At 38.6% G+C, this 23,255-nt stretch overlaps 1 protein-coding gene across 14 annotated transcripts in view; it reads right to left on the bottom strand.

Annotated features, from left to right (window-relative positions):
- CNTNAP2 (contactin associated protein 2) overlaps positions 1-23,255 on the bottom strand; it is a 1,665,145-nt gene that overhangs the window by 850,985 nt on the left and 790,905 nt on the right. For all 14 annotated transcript variants that reach the window (XM_073332778.1, XM_073332790.1, XM_073332779.1 and 11 more), the window contains exons 5-8: positions 18,846-19,049; positions 15,475-15,659; positions 8,093-8,236; positions 1,940-2,204 (exon numbers count right to left, since the gene is read on the bottom strand). In XM_073332778.1, coding sequence (XP_073188879.1) covers positions 1,940-2,204; positions 8,093-8,236; positions 15,475-15,659; positions 18,846-19,049 — 798 coding nt within the window. The remainder of the gene's footprint in view (positions 1-1,939; positions 2,205-8,092; positions 8,237-15,474; positions 15,660-18,845; positions 19,050-23,255) is intronic.

Genomic DNA, 23,255 nt, shown 5'->3' on the forward strand with positions numbered 1-23,255 from the left:
GTGAAATCTACTTCCAGAACAAATTGATGATGATTCAAAATGCAATGCAAACGTATACTGACAGCCCCCTATGGCATCAGGAAGAAACTGTCTTTAAACCAGACTTTGGGGCAGCAGAGCAAGAGAGCAAGCAGGTGGAGGGGCAAGGTACTTATTGTTAAGAGGTGCCAGCACATGAGCCAAAATATTCCCTCTCCATTCCCTGCACTAGATCCAGAGCACTACTGACTCTTATCATTTGCACATTGTAAATACACAGGAAAATAAAATAAAATCTACAGTGTTAATATTGCCAAGCTAAAACAATAGCAAACAATACCTAACCACCAAATCTAATAGTAAAAATAACATAAAACATCACTGACATATTTCATAAAATGTTCCAATTCCACCAACTCAGAACGAAATACATTTAGATTTTTTTTAAATGGTGCTATGACTATTATATTATATTCAGTTCTACTTCTAAACAGGTTACACACTCCTCTAATTTTAGATTTGTAGCAAAAGTTTTATTCAGCTCTATTTTATGCCTTAGTGAGCTGAAAAGAAAGAAAAGAACTCATAAAAATATTTCCACACATCAGATAAATTTGCAAAAAGAAAAGGAGTACTTGTGCCACAAGTACTCCTTTTCTTTTTGCGAATACAGACTAACACGGCTGCTGCTCTGAAACCTATCAAATAAATGGTTACTGTCCTGATTCATCCACATGATAAATACTTTTATTTAAAAAAAATACAAAGCATTTTTCTTGTTTTACACTTCCTCAAAGCTCCCTTTTAAAATTATTAATTGTGTACAGCATGAATATTCAGCTAGTACACTTCAGATAGGTTATCTATGAAAAGTGGTTTCTTTTTTTCCCCATTATGCTAACCTCCGAACACTGACAGAACAGAAATGTTAGGTGAAGATTAAAGTATATGACCCACGCTTCTCCCCCGAAAAAGTTCAAATTTAAGTCTATGAAGTTCTTGGTGAATTAATAGCTATATATCATATCTGGCATTAGCCTGACCTCAATTCTAGAAAATGTATCACACTGACATACAGAGCACCTGGGTTTGAAAGCAAACTTGGGTAACCTAGCTCACCATGACAATGATCAGGTACACTGTTGGGCATATCTTTACTGGGAAAATGCATCACATCAGAAAATATGTTGACTGACATAGCTTAACTAACACAATGTTGCCCACAATACTGCCTTTAGGATGGACAAAGACAACCATGTTTAAAAGTACACTAGCTGGTCATGATTTACCATTGGATAATTACTTTTCAAATCTAACCCAACTCTAAGGTTAACCATGTTTTTTTTAAACATGACTGCCCTCATCCACGCTAAGATAAAAATAGTATCTTTCACCATATTAGTTCAAATGTATTATTTTCCCCACTATAGATGTACCCACTGATGGTCTCTGGGGAAATGAAGAGGTAGAAGGTTGAATGAACATGAGAGGTTCCAATCTCCATACTGACAGATCAGACTGACAGCAACCTTTGAAATGGCTATGCTGTCTGCCCTTTGAGAGGAAGGAAAAATAAATGCTGCTTTGATAATGGAGCAAGGGATAAAAAGACAGAAAACTCAATAGCCATTAGAAAGGAAAAATGTAGCATAACCATACTTTAATACTTGAGAAATGTCCTTAGACCAACTATAAATGTTTGCTTAGCACAACTATTCAAAACAAAATGAGGTAGAGAATACTAAGGATGAGACGAGAGGAAGTTATAAAAGAAAATACCATTTTCACATCTTCCACCTCTCGTTCATCAAAGCATAAAATAAAGGATTTCATTAATCTACAATAAAAAATGTTGTTAAATTTGGAACTTAAGTCCAAGGGATAAAACTCTTTCAATTTTGAACTCACTGTGGTTGTTGTGAGACTTACAATAAACCTGAAACCCTGAAAATCTGCTTACCTGATGAGATGTCTATTCGGTTCTTCTTCACCTGGGTGACATTGATGTGAACACTGACTTTGCCTTCAGTCAGGTCAATCTCGACATTACCCAATCCATCGGCAAAGTTGCTGAACAGGAGAAGTCCATTGGGGTTCCAGGTCCGAAACTGGAAATTGACTGAAAGCAGGTCCTGATTCAGGCGACCAAGCACTTCCAGATAACTGGTAGCATTGAAAAAGACAGGCACCGTATGTGGTTCCACACACGAAAAACTTAAGTTTCCCTAAAACAAAAACAAACAGGACAAAATCCCAAACTTAAATACAGTGTTTAAACTTTTCTACATCCATAAATAGTGCTAGAAATGTGTGGTTTCTGAGTATGAGCTTCATTTTATTTATGAGACTTCAACTGAAGTAAATGTGTGGGGCGTTTTGCATGTTAAAATGCATGAGAGACAGGTTATGATGATGAAATAAGCACATATGTTTAGATGTAAAGATTACTGACCAGGGATGAATTACATATGGTGACCTAACAGTGACAAACTTTGCATGTCATTACTAATCCCCTGAGGAGCAAAAATGATTTTTTAATTTTTTTTTAATTTTTTAATTTTTTTTTTAAGAAAAATAAATCCTAAAATATCACTGACTTTCTTCTATAGCAGACAGACACCAATCATGGGAAGAGCATGATTCCCCTCACTTACATATCCCCTATGTGCTAGTACACAGTGCTCCCATGCCAGATACAAATTTAAAAGTAAGCAGCTTCTGTGGCATTATAGTATTCAAATTGGAAGTTTTTACAGATGCAATCCACGTATCAGATTGACATTATACATAGTGCCAGAAAGTTATACGGCCTGGCATCCTGCCTCTAGAGGGCAGTATAATTACCAGATTTACTATTTAGCTGTCATCAGCACAGAAGTTCTAACTATGTAAGACACCCTGGGGCTTAAAAAAAATAAAAGTGTTTATTCTGAACATGTTAAAGACCAGTGTCTGCCTTTATTACAATCCCAGTGTTACAGTATCATTGTAACACACATCTGGAACATATAATAGATCACACAACATTATATTCAAGAGTTTAGGGACTTCACTGTTTCAAAGAGTTGTTGAAGCTTTTAATTCACAGCATGAATGAGGAGCATGAAAAACACCTAACTGATAAAGGGTAAGGACCATCTTCACTGCTTTACTGTAAGCGAGTCCCAGTGGGCTTGCCTAGAGATTTTCACTTTGAGATTTTAATTGACTGAAATTTTACCCAAGTTAATTAATACATTTGTAAACATTAGTTTGAACATCCCCGAACATTTGTCACAGAATCCGCGAGGCTGAGCCCTAGGGTAAATCACAAATTTTGTATCCTGGAACAAAAATTTGCAGAGTATCCAGACTAGCCTTTGCAAATATGTTAACTACATTGAACTAATTGACTGCCAATTAACTGGAAGTAACTACTCCTGTGTAGACAAGTTAGTCCTGCATGGACACAGAGCACCACAGTGTCTCTGAAGAGCTGACATTCTGTGATGGCACTTCAATGGTGACATACCAGGTACACAAGGCAGCATTCTAAGTGTTTTGTCCTAGTACCTAGTGAATTAATCAGCAGTCTGTGGCACACGTATCATGCATTTAAGAGTTCTTGTTGCTTTATTACTGTGACGAACTGAGATTTTCCTCAGGACAAAGATGCCTTGGCTTTCACAACTGACTGACATTCTGTCTTGAACCGTTAAATCTCTCTTGCCTCTAATGCATGGGAGAGTTGCATATGTAACTCCCACAATTGCTAATGGGTGTGAATGTATGCAAATCCCTTACACAGGAATGAGATAATGTATTCCTAAATGCTAACAGTGTAAAGGATTACTTGTGGAAGAAGCATATAATTCTAGGGTATAACTCTCTTCATGTTTCTCTGTCAGTTAGCCGATCTGATCTTTTCTCTACTGAGATATTCAACTTAATCTAAACTGGATTATTATTTCCCTCCATGACTGTACATCATCAGGAAACTACTCTTTTATGTAAAGCCCAGTTCACTTAGATGGTCTACTAGAGCTGGGAAAAGAGTTAGAACTCATCTGAAGTTTGCCACAATAACGAGATTCATATTTTTCAAAGAGAAATGGATCCTTTTCTATGGACTAGGTTCAGAATCAATTGCTGAAGTACTCATCCAGCACTGAAGTCTGAAAGTCAAATATATACCGTGCATTTATGTTGAGACTTTTGTTCTTATTGCAAAATTATTAACAGTATGCTAGAAGACTAACAGTGGAAGCTTCTCAAGTTAGACAGCTTGGGCTTTGCATTATGATCTTTACCCTATATTGTAAATTAACTCTAAATTTACACTTATAAGTCTACATTTACATTTTTTCCTACCCACATCCAGGCATCACCGCTGCTGGAAAAACAACTGCCTTTTAAAACCTTTTCCAAATGAACAGAACTATAAACTGAATACATATTCTCAAAAGAGAGGTAACTCAGAACGGATTGTTTTGCAAAGCCTATATCCCGCTGCTAACATTTTATCAAGTGTTCATTCATTATTTTTATAAAAATAGATTTTTACTCATCTTCAGGCTTAACACAATGCTGGTCTAAAGCACACAGTTTAAATAAAAAAAATACTCCCTTCATATTTAGCTTATGCATTGAGACTGAAGCTAGCAGAGCAGCGGGAGAAGCTGGTTAAGCTGATTAACCTGCTGCATTGGTGGGGGAGAGACAGGGGTAAAATGGGGTTCAGCCTTGGACACACCCTCCCCCCCAGCACCCTCCAGGCCAAGAACTGTGCAAGGGAGAGGCCCTTCCCTCCATCATCCAAGCATGAACACCTATGCAGCATCTTTTCTCTTTCCCCCACAACATAGCCTTGGGGAAAGAAACTGCAAAGAGGAGCCAGGCAGAGACTGAAGTCAGGAGAGCAGCTGTGGAAACAGTTTAAACAGGGACTGATGTACACTGATATTCTCTATGGTTTTGACTGGATTTTCTTTGACCTGCACTGATTGGCTGCTTGCTCCAACCCACTCCTTGTCCCCTCTTGCACAGTCTCTTCACCTCAGCCTCAGTCCACACCTGCCCTTCATACTTTCTCCCCTCCTTCTCACCCACTCTGTTCTCATCACTCCTCTCCCTTTCCTTTGACTTTCTATTTAGCCAATTTCCTCCTAGCTAACCCTTCCTTCCTCCCTCCTTCCTCCCTCCCTCCTCCTCCGCCCCCCGCCAATAGTGGAAGCAACATTAAACTTGCTGTCATAACATTGATTAGAGCTGGTTGGGATTTTTTCAACAAAACAGATTTTTGTAAGAAAATGCTGATTTGCTGATGTACCAGTAAAATGAAACTTCAGTTGGGAAGGTGTCTCAGGTCCAGGATGTCATTTCTGGTCAGAAAGAGAGAGAGAGCAAGATCAAACCCAGAACAGCCAAGAACTTGGTGATTAAGGCATACATCTGGCATGTGGAAGACCCAGGACCCTGATTAGGGACAGGGACAGGGACTAGGTCACCAACGTTCCAAGGGAGGGCTCTAACCTCCAGCTTACAGAGTCAGTCTCTGCCCCAATCACTCTTGTTGGAGCTGTTCCATTTTTTAAATAAATCATTCAATATTTATTGGGCTAGAGAGAGAGACTGACTCTGTAATCCAGTGGTTAGGGCACTGATGTGGGAATTTCTGGTTCAAGTCCCTGCTCTAATAAATATTTATTTATACAAAGTGTAACAACTTCAACAGGAGAGGCTGAGAGGGACCTGTTCCAGAATAGTGTGGTGATGGTGGCACTCACTTGGGACCACCTGGTTCTTGGATAATCTGGGGTGGGTCTCTCTCTCTCTCTTTGCAAAAAAGCTTTGAAAAGTCTCAGGTTCACCCCGACACAGAACAGTTTAAGTGTGACAGGAAAACAATTTCCTGCCCAGCTCTAACACTGACCATTCTGCTTGTATTATATCTCTTTTGCCTACCTTTTGTCTGTCTGGTCTACTTAGATAGTAAGGTTGCCATGGCATGTGCTCTCTGCTACTCTGCGTTTGTACAGCACCTACTACAATGGAAGCTCAATCTTAGTTAATGCCTAGACATCACCAGAATGGACATGGTTAATAATAGTATCATCAACAAAACCCAAGTTTTCATGCTAAATCAGGCTGAGGAAGAAGAGCAAAAAAGCTTTTGCAAGGAACATAAAAATCCATGTTGGTTTAATTAGAACAAAATTGATTTTGTTTTTGCAGAGGTGAGGCAGTGTAAGTAATTCTACTGAAAACAAAGGTCACTTCTATTTTTATAGTCATTCTTAGAACTGGAAATCAAAAGAACCATCGAATTAAACGAGCCTGCAATAGACTCTTGATGACGCACTAGTGAATAACAATACTACATCTGTGGATCTCACTGTAATATAATTTCATACCAAAAAAAGAAGAGGGATTCTCATCTATCCCTGTCACTATTTATGCAACTAAATAAGTAGTCTGATTTCTAAAGGTTTTGAAAACCCACAGCACCCATAGGTTACAGGACTGACATTGGGTGTTCAGCACTTCTGAGAATCATGCAACTTATCTGGGGCCCCAATTCAGGAAAGCACTAAAGTAACATACTTAAAACTGTTCCTATTCCAGGAAAGCATGTAAGCATGGACTTAAATCCCATTGACTTAAATTGGACTTAAGCACACATATAAATACCCTTCCTTAACAGGGATTCAGAAATCAGGCTTGAATTAGGCACCCAATTGAAAATCTGGCAAGATTTCTCATATAACGTGTGTTGCTTAGCTCATTTGTCCTGTACAGTGTGGGACACTTAAAATCCCACATATCCTACAGAAAACAGAGCATCTTTTTTCACAGGAATTCAATATTATTAATTGGATTTCACCATGTCTGGCAGGAAATCCCCTGAAGAACAGGAGGAATTTCAAGGATTCAGGATGGTTGGGTTTTAGAACTCTTATACTGAAGCAGAGTTTCATACCTGGCATGCACATCATGCTTAATGTCTTTGTCATGTCTAAAGAAATTTGGTGTAGAAATAACAAAATGTACTATTTGTGCAAAACAGTGTTACTGTTTAAAGTTTAGCTTTTTCAGAGATTTTAAGATGAAAATCAGAAAATTCAAAATTATCATTCCCGCAGTCATGATCACTCAGCCATATTCCTCAGATACTTTATATCAGCATATTAATATTAAAACCATATACAATATGTATAGATTAATTAGGAATTTTATACGATTTCATCACCATCACATATGCATGTGTATTTATAAAGAGTACATGATGTTGTGAGTGTTACAATGCTCATGATGTTGTATGAAGATATTATTGGCAGGAGTTTGTGAGGGTTACAATGCTTATGAAGAGGGAAGCCATGAATGATGTAGGCAGGTCATCCTGGACTCATGACAGTAAAACATTTATTCTACACTACAACACCATGTATTCCATGTGTGCCACATATATTACAGAAAAGCTATTTTAGGAATTTTTTTACAGACTTAAAAATATTAATGGGACTAGTTCTTGTATCCCTCCTCTGGTAAAGACATAGGATTTCGTTTTCATGAGTACCATTGTGCAGTTCTTCCAAGGGAGAGAAAAAAATGAAATTAATATAATGTAAACTACCTCCAAAATAGCTTTTCTATTTATAAAACAACATGACTTTAAAGTCTGATATCTTGAGGCCTTCCAGGGCTAGAAGCCAATGCCAGATGAAGTGGAGAATCTCCTCTCTCCAATGGTATCCCCACTACTAACTCTTTAGGGACATGAGAGATTACACTTTGAAGCCACGACATGTTTACATCTAGGAAAGCTATCACTGGCTCAGGAATTAATATCCAACCAGAAAAGGAGAAAGTTATCAGTTTTTTTTTTTAAATAGCAGCTGTCTGAAACTACACCACCAGTTTGGAATGTTGGAGTAAGACCCATGAGAAGCTGGCAAAGGGGTAAAGTAATGTGCTCATAAGTATGTGGTAAACTGCACAGGTATGTGATAAAAGTTATTTATCATATCATGTTACTACAATATATCACATGGGTATCAGCTACACACAGAGTCACACTATCTATGTATGCTCCATTACTTGTCAGAAGTTTAGCTGATCATGAAAAAGTTCTCACCCCATTAGAAGGTTCCAATTTCCTCCTCTTGGCAAGGTCTGTGATATTATTACCATTGTAATTGATGCTTTCCATACAGCCTTTGAAGTTTTTCCTGCTATTTGAACTTGGCTTCCCAGAAAAAGGCATGCCACCAAAGGTTATCTTTGAAAACAAACAAGAGACTGTAGATAGTAACTGGAGGGAAATATATTAGAATTTTAAAACAAATATGCTGCAGATGTATTTGTTTTCCTGAACATTCACACACAGCAAATGAGATAGCTAGCACTACTGTTTGCCCAAACAGTAAATTTAAATAAGCCCAGCAAAAAATGGAAGAAAGCAAATTTTGATTTTGTAATTGTTAATATTCACCCTGGAGACCAACATTCATCCCTATATGAACAAAGCATACCATGTGACCTTTCATCCCATTCTAGACATTTCACCATGAATTGCTCACTCACAAGCTATGGAACAAGAAATATATCAAATAATAATTGAATTGGAAGAAATATCCATCACAGAAAAAATTGTAAACAAGGTAGGGGAGACAGTCAAATTATTTGTTCAGAATCATTCTCTAACCTCTAATGGTGATTCATATAATAATGCACTAATTAAATTTGTGACTGAACTCCTTGGGGGAGAATTGTATGTCTCCTACTCTGTGGTTTACCTCCATTCTACGATATATTTCATGTTATAGCAGTCTTGGATGATGACCCAGCACATGTTGTTCATTTCAAGAACACTTTCACTGCAGATTTGATAAAACACAAAGAAGGTACTAATGTGAGATTTCTAAAGATAGCAACAGTACCTGACCCAAGATTTAAGAATCTAAAGTGCCTTCCAAAATCTCATCGGGACGAGGTGTGGAGCATGCTTTCAGAAGTCTTAAAAAAGCAAAACTCCGAAGCAGAAACTACAGACCCCAAACCACCAAAAAAGAAAATCAGTCTTCTGCCGGTGGCATCTGATTCAGATGATGAAAATGAACATGTGTTGGTCTGCAATGCTTGGGATCTTTATCGAGCAGAACCCATCATCAGCATGGACCCATGTCCTCTGTCATGGTGACTGAAGCATGAAGGGACATGTAAATCTTTAGTGCATCTGGCTCATAAATATCTTGCAATGCCGGCTACAATAGTGCTTTGAGTATGTCTGTTCTTACTTTCAGCTGATATTGTAAACAAGAAGTGGGCAGCATTATCTCATGCAAATGTAAACAAACTTGTTTATCTGAGTGATTGGCTGAACAAGAACTAGGATTGAGTGGACTTGTAGGCTCTAAAGTTTTACATTGTTTTATTTTTGAATGCAGTTGTTTTTTGTACATAATTCTACATTTGTAAGTTCAATGTTCATGATAAAGAGATTGCACTAAAATACTTGCATTAAGTGAATTGAAAAAATACAATTACTTTTGTTTTTACAGTGCAAATATTTATAATAAAAAATAAATATAAAGTGAGCACTGTACACTTTGTATTCTGTGTTGTAATTGAAATCAATATATTTGAAAATGTGGAAAACGTCCAAAAATATTTATATAAATAGAATTCTATTATTGTTTAACAGTGCAATTGACAGCCCAGTATTTATATTAAACAGATGATGGTACCAATAATATACCAAAGTACACTCCTTCCCAAAAATGCTCACACAAACTTCTTAGACCAGGATCGGCAACCTTTTGCACACGGCCCGTCAGGCCGGGCCACCTCTTCCCGCAGCCCCCATTGGCCTGGAACAGCGAACAGCGGCTAGTGGGAGCTGCAATTGGCCAAACCTGTGGACGCTGCAGGTAAACAAACCGTCCCGGCCCACCAGTGGCTTTCCCTGACAGGCTGCGTGCCAAAGGTTGCCGATCCCTGTCTTAGACACTGCCTCTGGAATTTGCCAGAAATAAGTTTTCAAACATCATTCTTTGTCAATTCTATTGGGTATTACTGAGAACAGGAAAAGGAAACTCAAGGGGAACATTATCTATTTAAAAAATGTTTTGAACATTTCTTTTTCCATCTTAAAGAGGGGAAGATCCTTGAGTCATTTAAGAAGAACTAAAGCCTACTCAATGCAATGCATCTGAAAACCAAAGGCTTTAAAACTTGCTCACATGGGCTCCTTCATGTAATCTTGTGGCCACGTCCTCAGCTGGTGACTAAGCTCTGTTGACTTTAATGAAATGACAACAGTTTACACCAGCTGAGGATCAAACCCTTAATGTTTTATTTGGTGCAACACATTCTTTGCTAAGCCAGTATTTATGCACTTGAAAAAAAAGCAGGAAACTGGAAAAGAAAAAGATTGTGAAAAAAGTGAAGGAAAAAAGGAGACAACCAGACAGGATGACAAATTCAGAGGGATTGATGGATTTTTTATTTTATTTATTTTTTTTTTTTTTTGCATTAACAGCGTAATTAGAAATAGTGCCAATTTCTCTTGCTGGCTTATCTCTTCTGAAAGAGAGAAACCTAAAAAATAGTTTCTCCATTTGAAATGTAGTTTTGATTCTCTCAGCTTTATCACCTATGATTAGTTTATCATAAGGGCAGCACATTTAAATGTGGTGTATGACAACGAGACACTAAAAAGACAGTGTTAATTGAGAGGAAAGGAGATAGACAGTTCAGGGCTACTACTGACATTTATATGAATTACTGAAACAAATTCAAAGTATATTCTCTCTTTGATGTATTCATGTAACTTCCATCAGAGATGAGGAGCTTCCCACACACATACAAAGCAGAACATACCCCAGAGGATTGCTCCTGAGAAACTACCCTACTTGTTGGAAGGGACAGAGATTCAGGCCTCATATCTACACTGCAATTAAACACCTACAACTGGCCTGTGCCAGCTGATTCGAGCTCATGTGTCTCAAGCTCCAGGGCTGTTTAATTGTGATTCAGACATTCAGGCTCGGAGTGGAGCCCAGGTTCTGGGACCATCCCCACTCACAGGTTCCCATGGGCCCAACTCCGGCCAAAGCCTGAATGTCTACACCACAATTAAACAGACCCGGAGCCCAGTGAACCAGAGTCAGCTGACACAGGCTAGCTGCAGGTGTTTAACTGGAGTGTAAACATTAGATGTATTCCTACCTTTGGGGGAGGGAGGAGGGAGTGTATTCTAGCTTGTAGATCAAGGCACTGGGAGTCAGAAAACTTTGGTTATTCCCATCTGTGCCTCTTGCTTTTTGTGCAGACTTAGGCAACTCATTTAACCTAACTGTGCTTTCAATTTATCTGCTTGAAAAAATAGTTTTAATAATATTTACCTCTCAAGGTTGTTATGAGGTATAATTTAAGTGTTTAGTACTTTTAAAACCCTAATTATAAGTGTAAATTATCTTTTGTTAGAACTGGATGAGTACTGAAAAAAGGCATTCATGAACATTTGTTTGAATGAAACCATTAATTTACTTCAATGGCATTTGCCACTCTTTTAAGTCATTTCCCTCAAATATTCACATGAATGTTTCTCACTCAAAAGAATATTCATAAAAAAAGAGAATCTCAGAAATATTTATTCAAATATGGGTTCAACGAAGGTTCATAACTGAAGTATTTGTACTACTTTTTATAAAAGTTGCAAGGACAGAAACAATTCTGTGTGACTCAGCCAACCAATCAAATACCACAAATAACTAACAACAAGTAGCGAATAGACAAATATACAGAAGATCCCACAAGCAGCCTATGGGCTTCAACACATTTGCACACATTCATCTACCAGTCTAGGACAATGAACAAATTAATGACAATACAAGTCATGCAGTAATCAAGTACAAACATGATATAGATTAATCTAAAACTTATTTGCTATAAATTCTTCATTCACTTCTGATTATTATTATTAAATTTACTGTTGAATTCAGAAGTGAAACACATTTCTCTCTCTATCTTCCCTTCCCATTGTCTCTTACAGAGAATACATTTCGATTGGTGAGAAAGCTCCCATTGATAAGAGGTGCAGGATTGGGGCCTATATTAGTAACATGTTTCTACTTGGCCTTCTTTGCCACAAGATAAGGTCAGCGGGTTAAACCAATCCCCTATTTCTATTCTTGAACACAAGCCTCCTAGATCAGCAGCATGCTGGTCACTTGGAATGAGATAATAGACTTTGGGGCACTTACAGTTCTTTTAGTTTTATTTATTGTATTTTACATTTTGTCGTTAAGGAAAGTGTATTTATTTTAATAATTTGTTAAAGCAGTCAGCATAATCTCTAAGTACTGAAAGATATTTTTAAAAAGCCCACGAACATTACTCGTGCAGGAATGTAAACACTCTAAGACCCAATAAATAAATAAATGCCTGAGAAAAGAGATGAGTCTAACAGCAGGCACTGAAGTTTGGCAGACTTGGGATCTAGAAGATAATTGGGGGAACTGAGTTTCAAAATTAACAGAACTACAGAGCTTTGTAGAAAATTAGAGGGAATCTAAGAACTAAAAGCACTGATTAAAATAAATGCCATAAAATGTAGCAGAAAAGCTAAAGTTCATAGAATCATAGAAATGTAGGGCTGGAAGGGACCACAGCAGTTTATCGAATCCAGCCCACTGTGCTCAAATAAATCTAGATCATCTCTGACACGTGTTTGTCCTATCTGTTCTTAAAAATCTCCAGTGATGGAGATTCCATAACTTCCCTTGGAGCTTAACTACCTTTATAGTTAGAAAGTTCTTCCTAATATCTGACCTAAATCTCCCTTGCTGCAGATTAAGCCCATTACTTCTTGTCCTACCTTCAGTGTACATGGAGAACAATTTATCACAGTCCTGTTTATAACAGCCCTTAATGTATTTGAAGGCTATTATCGGGTCCCCTTTTCTTCTTTTCTCAAGACTAAATGTGCCCAGTTTTTTCAACTTTTCCTCATAGGTCAGGTTTTTGAAACCTTTTATCACTTTTTGCTGCTCTCCTCTGGACTCCCTCCAATTTCTTCACGTCTTTCCTAAAGTGTGGCATCCAGACCTGGACACAGTACTTCAGCTGAGGCCCCAGTGGCAAGTAAAGCAGGATACTTACCTCCCATGTCTTACATACAACACACCTATTAATACACCCCAAAATGATATTAGCCTTTTCACAATTGCTTCCCATTGTTGACTCATATTCAATTTGTTGTCCATTATAATTCCCAGAACCTTTTCACCAGTACTATCACCTCGCCACTTATTCTTCCATTTTGTAGCTGAGCATTTGATTTTTTTCTTCCTACGTGAAGGACTTTGCTCTTGTCTTTATTGAATTTCATCTTGTTGAATTCAGACAAATTCTCCAATTGTCAAGGTTGTTTTGATTTCTAATGCTTTCCTCCAAAGTGCTTGCACCCCCCACCCCGCACCCCAGTTTGGTGTCATCCTCAAATTTTACAAGCATACAATTTTACAAGTCATTACAAAAAGAAGTGAATTTTACCAGACCCGGGACTGACCCCACACAGAACTCCACAGGATACACCCTCACTGCTTGACAGTGAACCACTGATAACCACTTTTTGAGTACAGTCTTTCAACCACTCATACATCTGCCTTACAATAATTTTATCTAGACTGCATTTCCCTAGTATGCATATGAGAATGCCATGTGTGACTGTGTCAAAAGCCTTCCTAAAAACAAGACATATCACGTCTACTACTTCTCCCTTATCCACTGACAGTAACCCTGTCAAAGAAAAAAGGTAGGTGGATTTGGCATGATTTGTTTTTGATAAATCCATGCTGACTATTCCTTATAACCCAACTCTAGATGCTTATGTACTGATTGTTTAATGATTTGTTTCAGTATTTTTCCAGGTATCGAAGTTAGGCTGAGTGGTCTGTAATTCTCCGGGTCTTCTTTGTTCTCCCTTTTAAAGATAGGTACTATGTTTGTCCTGCTCCAGTCCTTTGGGATCTCACCTGCCCACATGAGTTCTCGAAGATAATGGTTAACCGTTCCGAGATGGTTTCAGCTAGTTCTTTACGTACCCTAGGAATTTTATCAGGTCCTGCCAACTTGAATATATCTAACTCATCTAAATATTCTTTAACCTGTTCTTTCCCTATTTTGGCTTTCTACCTCCCCCTCCTTGCTGTTCATATTAATTGTGTTGAGTGTCTGGTCACCATTAACCTTTGCAGTGAAGACAAACAAAATAGGCATTAATCCCCTCAGCCTTCTTGATGTCATCAGTTATTAATACCCCTTCCCAACTAAATAGAGGACATACAGTTTCTTTAGTCTTTCTCTTGTTTTTCATGTATTTATAACATCTCTTCCTACTGCCTTTTATCTCTCTTGCTAGGTGCAACTAATTTTGTGCCTCAGCCTTTCTGATTTTGTCCCTACATGCTTTTGTTATTCTTTCGTACTCCTTAGCCATTTGTCCTTGTTTCCTTTTTTTGCGGGATTTTTTTTTAATGTACAGGTCATTAAACAGCTCCTGGTGCTGACATATTGGACTCTTACTATTCTTTCTATCTTTCCTTTGCACCAGGATACTGTCTCCTTGATAAACTGCCAGGTCTCCTGAACCTTTTTATCTCTTAGATTTTCTTCCCATTGGAACTTACCTACCAGTTTCCTGAGTTTGTTAAAGTCTGCTTCTTTGAAATCCATCATCCTTATTCTGCTGCTCTTACTCATTCCTTTCCTTAGCATCATGCAATCTATCATTTCATGATCACTTTCACCCAAATTGCTTTCCACCTTCAGATTTGCAACTAATTCTTCTCTGTTGGTCCAGAATCAAGTTTAAAATGCTTGTCCTTCTGGTTACTTCCTCCACTTTCTGAAACAAAAAGTTGTCCCTGATGCATTCGAAGGACTTACTGGACATTTTGTGATTTGCCATATTACTTTCCCAACAGATGTCCGGGTAGTTAAATTCCACCATTACAACCAGATCTTGTGTTTTAGATATTTCTGTTATTTGTTCCAGAAATGCCTCATCCACCTCTGCTTCCTGATTTAGTGGCCTATAATAGACCCCCCACTACAACATCACCCTATTTTTCTCCTTTTATCTTTACTCAGAGACTTTCAACTGGTCTGTCTCTCCCCTCCTTTTGGGCCTCAGAACCAGTGCATGTATTCTTGATGTACAGCATAACATCTCCTCCCTTTTCCTCCTGCCTATCCTTCCCGACCAAGCTATACTCCTCTAAACCAACATTCCAGCCATGAGATTTATCCTACCAAATCTCTCTGGTGCAAATTAAGTCTTAATCTAGTTTATGTACTCATACTTCCAGTTCTTCCAGCTTATTCTCCATACATCTTTCATTGGTGTATGGACATCAAAGTTGTATCGCCTTTTTGTTTGTTGGTTCCCCATTTGGCTTTATTCTAAAGAGCTGATATGAAGGAGAACTAGCAACAGGTGTCACTGTGTACCTCATAGTCCAGGTCCAGGTAATCAAATTCCCCATTGGTTCTGAAATGTTGCATGTGCCTATCCAGTGTTAGATTGATGTTCCTCCCATGACGTTCTATGACAATGGAGTGCCAATGGTGGTCATCCAAGAGGCTGCCTGTCATCACGGATGTGTGACCATAAATTGAGCCATACTGGTTGCTACCTGAGACGGAGAGGATAGAAGAGCAGCAGATGATTAACTCACACTCAGTGTCATTTAGGAAACATATTCATCCTGCTGTATCATATTTCACATGAAACATGCTGCATAACCACTACCATTTTTGCTGTGAAGTCAAGATCGGTTCATTTGGGAGTTTTTGCCATTAATATATTTAGCTAGGTCATTTACCAAATACCTAATTTGTGAGGTATATAAGTAATTACTGATAACAGAAAATGTTTGATGGAGAATGATAGTAATATCCATTTTTAGTTAGTTATAAAATTGTTTTCAATCAGAGATTTTCTGTGTTTGAGCCCTAGAAAGTGTTTCGCTGTCACTTTCACTAGAGTATTTAGACTTTGGGCCAGTTTCCAAGCTTCAGTGGAACTATGCTGACTTAGATGAGGAGTTGGCCCTTGGGGTCTGATAAGAGAAAAGCTTTAGGCCATGTCTACACTTGGAAGGGTCTGCAGTTATACCCATACTGACATATTATAACAGCAAAGCACTCCTATTGTGAATATAACTTATACCAGAAAAACTGTGCTTTTTGCAGGTAAAGCTTATTCCAGCCCCAGAAGGGAAAGAAGCTATACTGGCAAAAGCACAGTTATATCTGAATCTAAAGCAGGCACTTCTGGTGGCACAGCTATGTTAGTTAGGGTTCACACAATCTTCCATGTTTTGAATGAAGCATAATCTAAATCTATTTGTGGAGCTGAAACTTTCTTGACATTAAACATCGCTGGAACTCAGACTTCGAGTCTTAGTAGATCTTTCCCTCCCCTATCTCCTCAGACTGTATAATCACACCCCAGACAAGCAAAGGTATGGAAGCTATTATATATTATTCAGGCTGGCTGAGCTGAGAAATATAACAAAACTGAAATGGGTTATAATTGCAGTGAAATTTGTTAAAAATAGATTAGTGCTACAGGAAGATGTGCTGTCCTCATCAGCATCTGCCTGTACTGTTGATCTTTAGAAAAAGGAGCAGAATAGAAAATGCTAGTGGAAATAATTAATATGCATTGTAAATAATACATGAATAGAATAATTTACTGTTCACATGACTGCAAGAGAAGCAGGCAAAAGTTACATGAAACCTCATTTTAAAAGGCATTTGTTTTAAGAAAAAATGAATCTAAAGCCACATACACACTTTCCTTCTCATATGAGCAAAACTATTTTATATAACTCAGCCTACAAACCAACCTGCTCAGAAGCCTGTAATACCTCTTGCAGAAGGAAAGAGGCAGGACTCGGTAGTAATAAATATATAGATAACTTCTTAATGAGGCAACTGGCTACAGACAGAGCCTGTATCTGACTCTGACACTCTAGTGCTCAGATTTTATGAACACAGCCTACACTTCTTAGTCTCATCATCTAAGGTCTCCTTAAATCCTGCCACAGAATTAGCTATATGATGGATTATTCACTGAATACAAAATGAAAACCAACCTACTAATTTCCCAATCTCAAAGCTAACAAAAAGGGTGGGCCCATATGAAAAGTAGCTCCCCAAAGTGGCCCAATAGTCTTCTCACATTGCTTAGAGTATAGGATCTAGCAACACTGGCATCAGGTTACTGAGATCGGTAAAAAGAAAAGGAGGACTTGTGGCACCTTAGAGGCTAACAAATTTATTTGAGAATAAGCTTTTGTGAACTACAGCTCACTTCATTGGATGTATTCAGTGGAAAATACAGTGGGGAGATTTATATACACAGAGAACATGAAACAATGGGTGTTACCATACACACTGTAAGCAGAGTGATCAGGTAAGGTGAGCTATTACCAGCAGGAGAGCCGGAGGGGTGGGTGGGATGGACGGTCAGACCTTTTGTAGTGGTAATCAAGGTGGGCCATTTCCAGCAGTTGACAAGAAGATCTGAGGAACAGTGGGGCATGGGGGGAAATAAACATAGGGAACTAGTTTTACTTTGTATAATGACCCATCCACTCCCAGTCTTTATTCAAGCCTAAGTTAATTGTATCCCTCTGCCATGTACCTAAAAGTGGCAATTCTTCAACAAAAAAACTTCAGAAACAGACTCCAACGTGAGACTGCTGAATTGGAATTAATTTGCAGACTGGATACAATTAATTTAGGCTTGAATAAAGACTGGGAGTGGATGGGTCATTACACAAAGTAAAACTATTTCCCCATGTTTATTCCCTCCCCCCGCCTGCTGTTCCTCAGATGGTCTTGTCAACTGCTGGAAATGGCCCACCTCGATTATCACTACAAAAGGTTCCCTCTGCTCTCCTTCTGGTAATAGCTCACCTTACCTGACCACTCTCCTTACAGTGTGTATGGCAACACCCATTGTTTCACGTTCCCTGTGTATATAAATCTCCCCACTTATTTTCTACTGAATGCATCTGATGAAGTGAGCTGTAGCTCATGAAAGCTTATGCTCAAATAAATTTGTTAGTCTCTAAGGTGCCACAAGTCCTCCTTTTCTTTTTGCGGATACAGATTAACACGGCTGCTACTCTGAAACCTGAGATCGGTAAGTTTTCCCGCCCCTCCACACGCACATCTGAAGATCATATCAGACATTCAGGGTGAAATCCTGTTCTACCACTGACTTAAGTAGGGCCATGATTTCTCCTTAAGCATTTGCAGCCCGGAGCTGTCACTCTACCTCCTCTCTGGCTATACTTTCTCCAAGGCAGTATCTTGGACCTCAGCTTGGCATTCGCCCATGGCTTCTCAGTGAGGGCCCCTCACTGTTTTCTCTGCAGCTTCCCAAGTCTTCTTAAATTCACCTGGCCTTTCCCCCAGTACTGCTGATCAGCTCCCTCTCTCCCACAGCCATTTTGCTTCTACTGTAAATGAATCTCTGTAAAGCTAACCAGCACCATGTATGCCCTAAACCAAGAATAAGATTCTCTTGTCATTTTTGGGAACACTGCATTTCTAGGTGTCACTGTTTTTTGTTGTGTTTCTATTTGTGGTTTCATTTTCATATTTTTGACATTCTGCATCCATAGTAAGACATAATCTACACTCATTTAAAAATACTGTATACAGGAAAGGATTCAGCATTTTCACCAGATGATCTGATTATAAGGTGCTGCTTAAAACAACAAGCAAAAGAAGAAGGAAAAAAAGGAGAATGGTATTTGGATTTAAATTATGTACCTAAAATGATTTTTAAAGAATAAGCATACCTAGATTTAAATTAAGGACCAGCTTGGCTTTTTTCAGTTCCAGGGTGATATAGTCTCCTTGCTGCCCTTCACCATGGAAGATGACACCTTCACTTTCAGAGGTTTTAAATTTCAGAGTGATGACGTCTTTCAATGTTTTCATTTTCTTGTTCCTGAATCTGTACGGTAACACAGCATGGCCATCAAAATTGATAACATCGGCCCCTAAAGGGAAGATGTAAATAACATTGTTGCTTAGTGATTATATATTATTGTGGCCATTGGAAAAGCAAACATACCATTTACGGATTACATCTGAGCAGGATAAATGCATGAATGCGATATGAATTTTAAATATGTTTTCTCTAGGCTATAATTTAACGGAAGAATATATAATGCAACAACCAGGTAGGACATGTATTTAATGTTTATTTTTTCATTGGGATATCATAAATTAGACTCAAAGATGCACAATCTACAGGTTTTATTCAAATTCCCCTTCATCTCTCTTGAATATGGTAGTGCTCACAAATATTTGCCTAACCCAACCAAAGTTGAAAGCAAGAAAGAAGACTTTCCCAGTGGTTGTTAATAATCTATTTGATGCCTCTTAAAAATACACTAGAGATGCGTGTGTGTGAATTTTTATCAATGAAATACGACACTGCAAAACTTCCCTGGTAGTAATAAAATCAGATCAGATTCCTTGCAATGTTCATACATTTTAGGACTAACCCGGAATAGGATCAGGCCTAAAATTCATACTCCAGTGAAATTACCATATTTTTCTGTTTGTGAACTATCTGCAAATGGATATAGATTGTTATGAATTTGTTTATTAGCATTTGTTTGACAACTTACTTCTGTAAACTATTTTTAGCCTATGTTTTCTCATTAACTTTGCTATAATAATTCATGTATTTGCTATTCACGATTCACTATTTATATCATGTGATTGGTCACCTAACTCTTCCTAGATGCAACATGATGTTGCTCCCGAGTCACTAAATGGTTGGATGACCTAACATTTGTAAACTCTTTCAGTTTCTCCCTGAAATAGAATCTTGTTTTGTCATTAAATTAATTTCTCTCTCTTTGTGGTAAAAAAATGATTATTTTCCAAACTTTGCTGGCATGAATAATTCTGAATAGATATGAATGTGACCAGTTTGATTGAGAATTTGCAAAATATGTTCATGAATTTTTTTTTGTAAAATTTCCCCCAATTTTGATTAAAATATGCATCTACCTGCATTCCTTCAAATGCAGCAGTAAATAATCATACCTATATAACAAACATACAAGTCATTTTATGCTCCAGATGAAATCAGGATAGAAATTTCATCATCTGCAACATTGTGCAATAGCAGTTCTGGATTTCTCCTGCCTCTGTGGGTTGTTCTCATGGAATTGCTGGCAATAGCTTTAAAATACTCACTTGTTTTTAACCACAATGATTGAAGATAATTAAAACCTCAAATAATATTGCACCCATTCATCCCTCTAAACAAGTCTCCAGAAAACAAAAAACAAAAACTACTCACTGGGGGTGAGCGGGCTGGTAAAATTTTGAAAGGCTCCCTCAGAACATTTTGAATACATGTGCATAAATAAAAGTATGTATTACAACTTGAACTCATTAGGACTTTCATTTTCAAGTGCTTTCAGTGAAGCACTTAAGCAACGCTTATGTCCATTCTTATTCAACACGGAACTTAAGCACCACTTTAAGTGATTTGCTGAACTGGGGCTTTAATTATTATCAGGGAGCCAATTATACATGCTACGTTCATAAGGTGGCCTATTCACAGTCTAGAAGTTCCAGATGCAGCTTTTGCAGTCAACCGCAGAGCTCTCTGAGTGTAACAGAAAAGCAAGCAGTGTGACGTTCAGTACATTTTTATTGAAAGCTGAACAGTCAGTGCTACAAGTAATGTGCATCTTCTTGCTTAGTGACAGATTAACAAACCATTCCGTCTCTGTTAACTAACATGTTCTTCACCAATTAGGATTAAGCCTTGCTGTCACGTTGATTAAATATATATTGATACACCATTTAAGCATCCAGTATACTAAGTGTCCAAAGGTGAAGAGAAACATACAGTACTTCCATCACATAGTGTTTTCCCCCAAATAATTAAAGTAACACTTGTGTAGAATTTCCAGTGCATTCAGTGCACTGATTCTAAGATTTTTTACATGATGGGTGAAGTCTGTGACACCTATTTTGTGTTGTATTATCCATTTGCTTTTGGGACATCTTTATTAAGTTTGTAATACATAATACAAATTGGTTTCAGAGTAACAGCCGTGTTAGTCTGTATTCACAAAAAGTAAAGGAGTACTTGTGGCACCTTAGAGACTAACCAATTTATTTGAGCATAAGCTTTCGTGAGCTACAGCTCACTTCATCCGATGCATACTGTGGAAAGTGTAGAAGATCTTTTTATATACACACAAAGCATGAAAAAATACCTCCTCCCACCCCACTCTCCTGCTGGCAATAGTTTATCTAAAGTGATCTCTCTCCTTACAATGTGTATGATAATCAAGTTGGGTCATTTCCAGCACAAATCCAGGTTTTCTCAACCCCCCCCCCCCACACACACACACAGGAGAGTGGGTTTGTGTGTGTGGGGGGGGTGAGAAAACCTGGATTTGTGCTGGAAATGGCCCAACTTGATTATCACACACATTGTAAGGAGAGTGATCACTTTAGATAAGATATTACCAGCAGGAGAGTGGGGTGGGAGGAGGTATTTTTTCATGCTTTGTGTGTATATAAAAAGATCTTCTACACTTTCCACAGTATGCATCCGATGAAGTGAGCTGCAGCTCACGAAAGCTTATGCTCAAATAAATTGGTTAGTCTCTAAGGTGCCACAAGTACTCCTTTTCTTTTTGCTAATACAAATTGGATCATCATCAGACTCCCAGATGGCATAAATGGCTGTAAATTCTGGAGCTTGACATCTAGATCAAGAGATGGTCTTATATATTTCCAACTTTCTTGTTAATGGGTAGAAATTATGATAATAATTGCTAAGGGTAGAAGGAAGCGGTGGTTCAGTATTTTCATATTAATGGTGATTAAAAAAATTCCAGCTTTGAATACAATATAGAAAGCTAAAAAAAAAGAAAAAAAGAAAAAAAAAGAAAGCTACAATACAGAAAGCTAAAGAAATCACAATATAGAAAGCTAAACAGGTTTTGTCACTCTACCTTAAAAATTATGCACATATTTTAAGTCTGTGTGCTGTAAAGAAAACCAACATAATAAAGTGATAGTTGGTTGCAGACCAGCAGCTGATAAGTTTATTTCAGAGGCTATTTGAGATCAAAATGTAATGCAATCTACCTCAAGCACCTTTGCTATAGGCTCAATTCAATGTCAACTGATGTCAATGGAAAGACTGTAACTGATGCCAGTGGATACCTGACTGGGCCGTATATTAGCTGGAAACTAACCATAGTTACCCTGCGGCTTGAAACAATGCTTAAACCACATCCAGCCATGCTACACATTCCCATACATTCTACGCAGTCTGGCCAGAGACTGCAGAGTACTCCACATATTTGAGCAGAATCTTTATATCTGTTCCTCTCCCCCATACAGAAGAAAAAGGAGTTGGAATATATAGATTCTGCAGAGAAGCCTCCTTATGCCTTAGCCAGCTCCCCCCTTTCCATCCTCCCTCTCAGCTCAGTTGTCAAATAAAGTGACATTAAGTGTCAAGGGGAACCCACAGTGCATTTCCTTATTCCATTGAGTCCTATATCAGTGTTTCTCAACTGGGGGTCTGTGGCCCACTGAGGGGCTGTGAGCCATTTCAGGGCATCTGCCAAGCTGGGCCACTGGGAGCCCTAGAGCCTGGCAGCTGAAGGTTGGAGTCCTGAACCCCGTCACCCTGCAGGGCAGAAGCCGGAGCCATCCACTCTGGGCTAAAGCCCGATCTCCAGCACCCCCATCCCCGGGGCTGAAGCCTCGAGCTCAGGCACCCTGAGCCCTGGCAGAAGCCACCCCATGGGGCTGAAGCACGAGCCCCAAGCACTGGCAGAAGCTGCCCTGAGCCCCAGTGCCCCCAGCCCTGGCAGAAGCTGCCCTATGGGACAGTGTGGCAGTCACAAGCCCCAATGTCCCCAGCTCCAAGCTGCCATCCCCCACCCAAGTGACAGAATCCCCACACCCCCTGCCCTGTGGGGCAAAACCCATATGGGTTTCTCTTGAATACAAAATGCACAAAGTTTCAAACAAAATGGGGGACGAGTACATTGTACAAATGTCCACTGTACGAGGAAGGTTGATACCCTAACCTGTTTTTTGATTGTGCCTAAAAGAGGGTTGAAATAAGGATGCTCAGATCCAGAAATTGAATTTCCCAGAAGTTCAGTGGCCATTTGATTTGGTGTTCCAGTTCAGTCCAGTATTGA

The sequence above is a fragment of the Lepidochelys kempii genome, chromosome 2 (assembly GCF_965140265.1).
Source record: "Lepidochelys kempii isolate rLepKem1 chromosome 2, rLepKem1.hap2, whole genome shotgun sequence".
NCBI classification, from domain to species: domain Eukaryota; kingdom Metazoa; phylum Chordata; order Testudines; family Cheloniidae; genus Lepidochelys; species Lepidochelys kempii.